Source organism: Garra rufa, chromosome 12, assembly GCF_049309525.1.
Source record: "Garra rufa chromosome 12, GarRuf1.0, whole genome shotgun sequence".
Classification (NCBI taxonomy): domain Eukaryota; kingdom Metazoa; phylum Chordata; class Actinopteri; order Cypriniformes; family Cyprinidae; genus Garra; species Garra rufa.
This window is the reverse complement of record NC_133372.1, coordinates 43,050,718-43,061,785: the sequence shown is the minus strand read 5'-3', so window position 1 is coordinate 43,061,785 and position 11,068 is coordinate 43,050,718. Positions and strand designations below refer to the sequence as shown.

Genomic DNA, 11,068 nt, shown 5'->3' with positions numbered 1-11,068 from the left:
AAATCATTAGGATATTAAGTAAAGATCATGTCCCCATGAAATTATTTTGCAAATTTCCTACCGTAAATATATAAAAACCTATTTTTTGATTAGAAGTTGCAACTTGATTAGATAATTTTAAAGGCGATTTTCTCAATATTTAGATTTTTTAGCACCTTCAGATTCTAGATTTTTAACTAGCCAAATATTGTCTATAAATGTCTGTTATACAAGCAGTTATGCGTGCATGGTTAATAATTATTTAATTTACTGTAAAATGCTCTAACAGAAAAGCCTGTTTGGCAGAAACAGGCTTTTCTGTTAGAGCATTTTACAGTAAATTAAATAATTATTAACCATGCACGCATAACTGCTTGTATAACAGACATTTATAGGCAGAATATTAAATAAAAATGCAATCATAATGGAAAACAGAAAAAATGTAGACCTATTAATGAAAGACAATTTGTCAGAATAGTTTATTCAATATATTCCATTACATTTCAATAATTTGTTTAATTTGTTTGTGAATCATTTTGATTAATAATAATAAAATCAACATTCATTTGCATTCTCAGGGTTTTGCATATATTTGATGTAAACAAACACTCAAAATTAAACTGCATCTTGATTTGTATAAATCATCATATATTATAAAGTTTAGCTAGCAAGCATGGTCGCACATAGTCTTTTAGCACACACTTTATCTGAAATGACTTCAAGTAAATTTGTTAAAGACACAGACACAGTCAACCTTTAATGTCAAGTAAACACTAATAATGTGTTGTTCCCTGTATATGTTAACCCAGCAAGCTTCTGGAGACCCGCCCTGAGCTTTATCCACCACCATCTTCTAGTAATTTCTGTCATGTAAAAGTCTCTGTAGGTACTGGTTTCTGGCATTGTTCTCCTTCCCAGCCTGGAAAACACTGGCACCTAAAGCTGGCTGCGAATCCACTTGTGTCTCCTTCAACCATCCTGAACCTCCGGTGAGCTACATAAGACGGTCCCCTGGCAATGGTCCCGGGCATGATGGACCATTCGGCTGGGTCCAGATGCAGGTAGGCCGAGCCACTCGGGTCTCTCCTTATACAACGGCCCCGGGACGTGCACACAGTCTGGCTGCAGAGAAACGCCCCCTCAGTCACGTTCACAATGTAGCGGCCAAGTGTGTTATCAAGATAGTCCCGAACTGCTACACAGGCCTTCTGCACAGAGGACAGGAGAGGTCATGGTTATTTATTGTGTTTATGTGTATATTTGGTATATGTGTACAATTTATATGTTTAAAGTTAAAAATGATATAAATGTATAAGGTACACTGCAAAAAATGTTTTTCTTACTTAGATGTTTTGTCTTGTTTCAAGCCAAAATATCTAACAATTCTTAAATCAAGGAGGAGTTTCCAGACAAGTAAAAAAAAAATTCTTGCTTTCAGAAAAAACAAGTCAATATTAAGTTTTTGCTTGAAACAAGCAAAATAATCTGCCAATGGGGTAAAAAAAATCATCTTGTTTTTTCTTTGAAATAAGATTAATTAAGATAATTTTCACTTAATTTTGACTTGTTTTTTCTGAAAACAAGAAAATAATTTTTACTCGTCTAGAAAATCCTTATTGATTTAAGAATTTTTAGATTTTTTGGCTGGAAACAAGACAAAAAAAATCTAAGTAAGAAAAGCATTTTTTGCAGTGTAGTGTGTATCTTAGATATGACAAGTCATCAGTATAATTTATATTTGACCAAAATGTTTAGAACACTAGTATTTTCACCAGCTAACAATGGTTTTAAGTCAGTTGTTTCTATCTTTTGCTGTAGTGTGTCAGTAGGAAATATCAGTTTACATTTCCAAACATTCATTTTGCTATTAATTGTAATAATCCAGTGATTTTTGTTTGCACATGGAGTCTAAAACAGCCAGCGTTCTACACAGAGATCTGGGGCCGTATTCACAAAACATTTCATCTTACCACTAAGAGTTCTCCTAAATAGCAGTAAAAGTTTTTAGCTAAGAGTTTTCTCTTAAAACCTATTCACAAAGCTGCTGAGACAAACTTTTACTAAGGAATAGAGAAAAGTCTTAAGCTAAGATTAAAGGTAGCTATGAATGATGTCAGCATGCTTACTAACTATGCACACTGTGATTGGCTGATAGGGGAAGAGTCACTGTTAGAGATTTGTATATAGAAATATTGTAGAGTGCGATATTATTGCCATATTCAAATAAAGTTAAAAAAAATGTTGCCACATTCAAATAAAGATTTTAAAATGCAGGCAAAGTGTCACTAATTAAACAAGTATATGTTCAGCTGATTGTCAACCTTTTATATGTGTGCTTTCCATTAACAATTAGCTGATATGCATATAAGCAGCTTTTTTATTAACAGAATAGAATAATCATGGCTGATAGTAAAATATGAAATGTAAAAGAAAACCAAACTGGACGCAAGAACAGCTGTTACTTCTTGCCCAAATTGTTAACGAAAACAAGGATATAATCAAAGGAAAATTTGGAGTTGGGATAACCTCCAAAATAAAAAATGCAGATAAATGCAGAGTGTTTCTAAAAAGTTTAAGTTCTAAGGCAGCAACAGCCATTTTAGGATAGTTGAGTCCTCTTCACTACTCCTAACGTTTCACAGATTTAGGAGCTAGTTTTAGCACTAAAACGCTTTGTGAAATACTCTTAAAATTGAAAATTTATGAGTTCTAAATTTAGGAATGACACACCCATTACTTTTAAGATTTTCTTCTAAAATGCTGAGTTAAGAGCTACTTTTAGCCTTAAGATGTTTTGTGAATACGAGCCCAGGGGCCGTATGTATAAAACTTCTAAAAAATTCTCTTAAGAGTAGTCTTAAACTTTGACTTAAGTGTCAAAAAATTCTTAGTAAGAAGTAGGACTTTTTTAAGAGTAGGAGACTTTTATAAAGAATCTAAAAGCAACTTTCAGTAAAGTTTGAGACTGATTCTTAAGTTCTGACTTAAGTGTTGTAAATTAAGGACTACAATGATTGAAACACAAAATGGCCGCCCTTGACCTCTGAATCAGCCAATAGTGAGCCTGCTCATGTGAGTCACAGCAGCACAACACCAATTATTTGATGGAACTACAATACAAACATTTAATTAAGACACTATTTAATATTTCAGTGTATTTAAACAAATGCTTTCCATTGTGGAAAATTATCACCAATTATTATTAATGCTTTGAAATCCATGTCTCCTCATTTACAGTTGGAGCAATGATGTGAACAGCTCCAAGAACTCAAAGAAAGCCCACAAACTTAAAAGTTTCTTGTTTTGCAGCATGGTTTGACGGTCAGTTGGAAAGTCAATAAACTGCCTTTAAGTTGTGGCCAGGAGAGAGAAAAAAGTGTTACTGATTTTGTAAGCATATTGCATATTTGCTTGGAGTCAATTGTTTTACTTTTATTTTTTTGATAATAATGCAGTAAAATGTGTCATATTTTTTGGCATTGCTGTCCTACAAAGAAATTATGAACACATGCAAAAACAAGAGAGGACCAACACAAAATTAATAACTGATTATGTTGTATTCAATGTCAATGTTGACAGTTTAGTGATTTTGTCACTAGATTTGTTGACGTCCTTCCCCCTTTTGAGACTTTGAGACTAAACCTTATTTAGATTACAACACTCTCCCACTGATATATTTATATTATATAGATCAGTGAACTCACCATTATGTCCTCATCCTCATCAGCTACATTGTGTGACTGTTTTAACTACTTTCAATTGAAAGCAGTTAGCAACATTGATCAGTGTTTTTTTTTTCATATTTTGATGGTTTAAGTGAAATGTGAGGTCATTAAAACCCTCCACACATCACTTTTGGTCACTGATGTGTTTGGTGAGGTTAGTGTCACAATATTTAAGACCCTGCTTACTGTGTCATCACCAGTGCTTTGCTGCATTTTTACAATCTTTCAAATTTTCCAGTGAAAATAAATAAACAAACAAACATATTATTGCAGCTAGAGCATTGATTTGTAGAGTGGATTAAGTTATTATGCTTATTACTTGGTCAATTACAAAAATAAATACATTCAAGAATGCTTGATGGTCATGATTGTATCATTTTATCAACTCCATATCATCATATAACTCCAATATGTCATATGTGTATTGTAAAGTGTGTGTTTCCTCCTTTTTGCTGCCATTGTGTTACTCCTAACTAGGTTAGGAGACCTCTCCAACTCTCTTAAATAATTTAGGAGCTGAGACCTAGTCTTAACACTTAAGAACTGTTATGAATCACTCTTTATCTTAAGTCCAGAAATAAGAGTAAAATTACGTCACTCTTAGAATTTTGAAACACTTAAGACTAAAATTTGACTCTGAGAAGCTTTATACATACTGCCCCAGATCTCATCATCATCCAGTCTGTCTGGAATGACATAAAGAATTAGAACAGACTATATCCAGAAGAACAGGTTGAAACCTACCTGCAAAGCCACCTGAAAAACAAGTGCACCTAAGGCAAAAGCTGCTTTAAACACAAGGGACGGTCACACCAAATGTTGATTTGATTTAGTTAATAGAAGTTAATTGATAAAGAAAATCTATTTGTGACATTATTTTTGAGCATTCTCAGCATTTTTACACAAGTGCATAAAACTGTTAAAAATACTGTAGCTTTGCAAGACATTGCCACAGTTCTTCTGGATTTAGTCTGACTCAGTTTGTTCTGTTTCTTCATGTCATTCCAGACAGACTGGATGATGATTCATTAATATTTGTCAAGCATTTTAAATATAAAACGACAAGCAAACAAGATGCTTATTAAAATAGCTTTAGATGGAGTAAAACCTGTTACATTATAAATAGTCAATTGCCTAAAAGCATTTAATGTAACTACTGAAATATACATGAGTGCATGTGAATGCAATGACATGAATTTAAAAATGACTAAATAATTATTCATTCCAATGGCTAATAATCAAACATTTCTGGAACTATTTGAATATATAATATTAATCAGATACAAATGAATTTGCAATACTTCTATTTTGCATAATTAATAATAGATTCTACTGTTGATAATAATAAACACTTCAAACCATGCGGCTTTACTGTTTTACTGAAGTTAGATTTTTTTCAGTGTTATTTTATTAATATTTATATAATATTAATCATAAATTAGGTTTAACTTTTATATCATCAGTTGTCATTTAATTATGATTAGAGTTTGAATTATGATTTGATTAGTTTAGGTTTTATTAATTTTGTTACATGCATTTGCCATTTTTATTCGTTTTTGTTTTTCTAATATTTCTATTTTGCTTTGGTTTCTTTTAATTTATTTCAGTTTTAGTCAATTTAGTAGTCCAACATAAACGTTTATTTCACTTAAACATATGTGACCCTGGACCACAAAACCAAGTCATTAGTGGCGTGGGTATATTTGTACCAATAGCCAAAAATACACTGCATGGGTGAAAATTATTGATTTTTCTTTTATGCCAAAAATCATGTCATGTTCCATAAAGACATTTTGTAAATTTACTACCGTAAATAAATCAAAACTTGATTTTTGATTAGTAATATGCATTGCTAAGAACTTAAAAGGTGATTTTCTCATTAATTAGATTTTTTGCACCCTCAGATTCCAGATTTTTAAATAGTTGTATCTCAGCCAAATATTGTCCTATCATAACAGACCATACATCAATGGAAAGCTTATTCAGCTTTTAGATGATGTATACATCGTAATTTAAAAAAACTGACCCTTATAACTAATTTTGTGGTTCAGGGTCACATATTTATTTCAGGTTAAGTTGAAATTGTTCATCGAATATTTACATTTTATTTTTCCTTCAGGTTTTATTAAAAAAAGACATGAATCTGTAACAATTACAACCTGTATTGATCAAACTAAATGAACTTGGAGGTTAGAGCTCACCGAACTTGAATTATCTTGCATACCATAAAAGGATACGTGCTTGTGCACCCATTTTCACGTGTTCACATGAGAATGAATTGACGGAATGATTTAAGTGTGACTGCGGTTTCCCTATGAGTCATTTTTTTCAGATCTGAGAACAGCTTGTCAATGCATAATGCACTTCAGCTCTCGCCAGCCACTAATATACAATTATCAGAAGTGTATAAGTGCATTCGTGTTTTAATCTACATCACTCCAACCTTCGTTTGGGAGTAGTTTCCATCTCCCCACAGCACGACACCAGCAGCTCCTAGAGCGACGCTTTCACCGATAGTGTGCACCAAGTCCTCCTGAAAGACAAATGCGTGACACATGAAGCATTTTTGTTAAATAATATATTATAACCCTTTCATTTTGATTCTCAGATCAACTTTATCTAGCATTTAGACCTGTTCAGAGTACAATCGATAACTATAACTATAAAGTTATGTCTTTATTTCATGCTGACCTGTGAGAGAAACTCCATGGAGTAGGTGTAGGCGATCCTGGCGTACGGGAAGACAGATGGAGGCCGATGGGTGGTCTGTTCCCTCACCCTCATGGCCTCCAGGATCCGATGGCGGCTGTACAGCAAGATATCCCGACCGCGGCCCCGGAGCGCGAGATCCAGATAGATATCAGGGTACAGGGCCGAGCTGACGTTCCACAGCCAGGCAAGTTTATCATTCCTCTTCATCTCCAGAGCAGGACACTCACCTGTGTACGTCTCGTTCTTCTTGTACTGATAATTATAGCAGCAGGGGAAGCCATAAAACCCCCATAACCCTCCAGGACGCTCTCTCCGGCCCAGTTTCAACGTCTCATCCATAAAGGCCCTGGAAGCGTCCTCGAATTCCCTCACGGCTTCCTTTTCTATCTGATCCGGCATCCAAGTAGGATGTTTGGCTTTCACTAAAGCCCTGGAACCATTCCAGTAGATTTCCTTAGCGTCCCAATTACGTTCCCACAGCGGTCTCCACTTTTCCCAGTCAATGATAGCCAGCCCGTGAAATCCTAAATCTGGGATGTCCGTCCTCAGGTCGTCATCGGCTTTCCGGAGGTGCTGGTCCAGACTGGCGTTTTGAGGAACGCCTCCATACACTGGTTCACTGCCAATACCATAGTAAGGATACTCACCTAACTTATCCGAGTAGAAGATAGTGATGTTGTCACCCATGAAAGCCTGGTCACGGTTGTGGACAATGTCGAAGACACTCAAGTCCAACTCGACTCCAAATCGGGACGCACAGCGCTCCGTCGGTGCATTCCATACGGAAAAAAACGGGAGATGGTTGAGAAGGGAGGATGGACGGCTGAGAACAGAGGTGAAACAGATGACGAACACCACTAGAGGACACGTCCTACGTCCAAGCCTGTCCATCCCTGGAAAAGGTGACACACTGGACCTGCAACAATAAGAACGCAGAGCGTTTAGCATCCAGGTCCACATCTGATGTCACATGAGCCGAGGCAATTTAAATGGAAATGAAGCCGAGCTACAGTCTAATTTCAAAAGGTAATTTCAATGATGAGAGGCAATTTTTTTGAACAAAGGTATACTTTATCCTGAACAACTCATTATCCATAATAATCATCCACTTCAGGAAACACTACATTAGGTGTGTGTGTGGTGTGCAGACCTTTCGCCTGAAATGTGACTTTATAATGTACATGATTTTTCATTTGACTGTGAAACAGAGGCAGGCAGAGATGAGATAAGGTGGGGTAACTATAACAGTTTCTTACAAAGTGAAAATTATCATCATTATTATTTAACATTAGTAACACTTTGGATATGTTACTATGGTAATACTGTGGTGGGTCATTCCGTGTCAAATCAAACTAATTTCAAAAACTTCCCCGGCTTAAATTTAGATTTTTGCTATTTTTTCTGAAGAAAGATAGACATGTATAGTGAGGAAGGCCAAAATATTAAATGTCATGGATGAATATTTACTGAGTTTTGTAGAGGGAGGTCAAAATGCTAATTTTCAGCTGAGATTTAGAGTCAAGTTACAGGAGGGAAAAAATGACTTTAGAAAGATGGCAGCATCATAATGTTATTTTTACACAGAGATTGGTAGTTCTATTAGTAAAATCTGTTGACTGTAGCAATCTTTGTTGCATTATGTGCCAAAGGTGACCATTCAAAAATGAGGAAACAGCACTTTTCAAGTTTTTCTCTAAACTTTGCATGCCTGTAACTCAAGAAGTAATGAAGATGTCTTAATGCCCTTTTAGATATTGGGTCTTAACAAACTTTACATTTGGCATCTTTATTTCCATGTTCCATGCAATTGCTTTGATAGAGGGAAACAAGATATAATTCTAACTTCAACATTATTTCTTCTTCAGCCATTGTTCGTTAAATAAAATAAGTATTAGCTGTACACAAAATAACCAACATTTGGTTTTCGACCACTGAAAATGGGTGAAAAATATTCAACCATCTAGACATGGAGCCTCATTAAGCTCCCCATATTTTTGGGACTGAATGATGTAGGTTTTTTAACAACTAAAATCTAAAATCATATTGCAATATTTTTAATACTTCTTGAGGTATAGGCACGCAAACTTTGGAAAAAGAATATTTATGGCACTCAGACAGGTATGTTCAATGCAGTTGTCTTGACAAAAGGAAACGAGATACATCTCTAGTTTTAAGATTATTTGTTCTTCAGACATTCCTCTTTAAAAACTGACCCACATTTGGTTTTTGACCACTGAAAATATTTCAATATCTCTGGAACCGAATCTCATAAGGCATTAAAAATAAAGATACCAAAAGAAATGTTTGTTAAGACCCAATATCTAAAAGGGCATTAAGATATCTTTGATACTTTTTTAAGTTACAGGCATGCAAACTTTGGAGAAAAGTGCTGTTTCCCTATTTTTGAATGGTCACCATTGGCACATAATGCAACAAAGCCTGCTAAAGTCATTAAATTTTACTAATAGGACTACCAGTCTCTGTGTAAAAATAAGATAACGCTGCTGCCATCTTTCTGAAGTCTCTGAATCTCAGATGAAAATTGCCATTTTGACCTCCCTATACAAAATTGTGGATTACTCAGTAAATACTCATCCATGACATTTAATATTTTGGCTTTCATTAGTATATGATTATCTATTGTTCTTCAGAAAAAAATATTAGCAAAATCAAAAACCTCTGGAACCTCTGGTCGAGTTGACATGAAATGACCCTGGTATTTTGGACACTATCATGATGGTAATTCCATAACTTCCTTTTAAGCATCTAAGAGTATCATATTAATGTCATAATATATTAATATGTATAATCTGTGCTGAAACTATTATACAGTAGTACAACAGGAGTATCAAAAAGTACACATTTTACCTCCATCTTTACATAAATTGTAGTACCATGATATATTTCAAGGTACTATAGTATTACTAGCAGTCTATTTTGTAAAGAGAGTGTCCCAAAGCAACATGTCCAAAAACATGGTATTACCATGGTACTTTTATGTTAGTGTGGCCACCATATTAACTTTACACAAAACTTTAAGTTAAACACGCATTACATTGTCAATAACTATGTGTAGATGGTTATGATTATTAAAATAATTATCGTTAAATACATTTTGTTGTTTATATTTCGAATGAGTTAAAAAGAGGAACTGACTTTCCTCAAGAAAACCGAAAGACAGCGAGAATGCAGACACAACTCACACTGTTTAAATGATTACATACAAATACATATACCATCTGAGCATAAATTGTACTTACTTATCCAGTAAATCTTTACAAATTACCCATGAAATAACAAATAGTTTCAGCTTCACTCGTGATTCTCCCTTGTTAAAAGCAGAACGTCTACTGTCTAACCAATAGGAACGAAGGGGCGGAGTCTATTGAGAAGCGTAAAGACGTTCACACAGGACGCGTGAACGTCTGTCCGTACAACGTCGAGATTAATATAAATATGAACGCCAGATAACGAAATAGCATGTGTCAAAATACCACGGTTTAAAAACATGGCGGTACAGTGTTTAATAGTGCATCAAACTGGAGCACTTTATACACTAACAAAAGTATGAAAATAAAAAGAGTGATATCCAGATACTTTGTTTTGTTTGTTTTTATAGAAACGTGCTTTTAGATCATTTATCACATATATTTCTTATGCTTATTTCATTAGGACGTTTCAGACGAATTGCATTGTCTTTTATAGGATAAGACTCAACAAAATGCTCCCTTATTAAAAGTTTATGATTACTAGATCACAGCAATATAATTTTTATTCGCATATTTTCGCATATATACAGTTGAGATTAAAAGTTTACATACACTTCGGAGAATCTGCTAAATGTAAATTATAGTACTGACCTTAATAAGTCATTTACATATAGTCCACATGAGAAAATAATAGGTGAATTTAAAAAATGACCATGTTCAAAAGTTTTCATACACTTGATACATACTGTGTTGTTACCTGAATGATCCACAGCTGTTTTTTTGTTCAGTGATAGTTGTTCATGAGTCCCTTGTTTGTCCTGAACAGTTAAACTGCCCCCTGTTCTTCAGAAAAATCCTTCAGTTCCCACTAATTCTTTGGTTTTTCAGCAGTTTTATGTTTTTGAACCCTTTCCAATAACGACTGTATGATTTTGAGATCCATCTTTTCACACTGAGAACAACTGAGAGACTCATATGCAACTATTACAGAAGGAAATGCTCGCTGATGCTTCAGAAACATCTTTTATACATGCGAAAGCTAAAATATAGGGGAAAAAAATAGGGAACCAAAAGTTACATTTGTGGGTAACACCCTAAAATACTGTAGCTGCATGCAAAGCAACTTTAGTCTTTCTAGAGTGATTAAAGATTAAAAAACACACTATATTTCATATTGCTTCCGATTCTATTTTGAGCAAACGCTCACAGAGTTAAAAGCAACAAATATAACTTCTTGGTTTGTAAAGCCTGTAATTTGGGCTGGTCCTTGTGCTGAGCAGATTCAAGGGTTGTAGTCTCATACGTCTCCCCTATTTAGTTTGTTCTTGTTTTCCCCCAAAAAAACTTCCATCTGAGAAGAACTGAATGGTTACTGGACAAAATCAATTTGAGGCAACAAATGTGAAAGCCAAATAACACTCTTTAAAACAAATACACAAGGTT

The 11,068-nt window shown here is 34.6% G+C and overlaps 1 protein-coding gene across 1 annotated transcript; it reads right to left on the bottom strand.

Annotated features, from left to right (window-relative positions):
• Window positions 1-451: 451 nt before the first annotated feature.
• On the bottom strand, window positions 452-9,753 carry LOC141347042 (hyaluronidase-1-like). Its single transcript, XM_073852016.1, has 4 exons — window positions 9,677-9,753; window positions 6,396-7,332; window positions 6,148-6,237; window positions 452-1,187 (listed from the first exon to the last, which is right to left on the bottom strand). Exons 2-4 carry the CDS (start codon window positions 7,305-7,307, stop codon window positions 846-848), a joined length of 1,344 nt encoding a protein of 447 aa, XP_073708117.1. The 5' UTR covers window positions 7,308-7,332; window positions 9,677-9,753; the 3' UTR covers window positions 452-845.
• Between the last annotated feature and the right edge of the window lie 1,315 nt (window positions 9,754-11,068).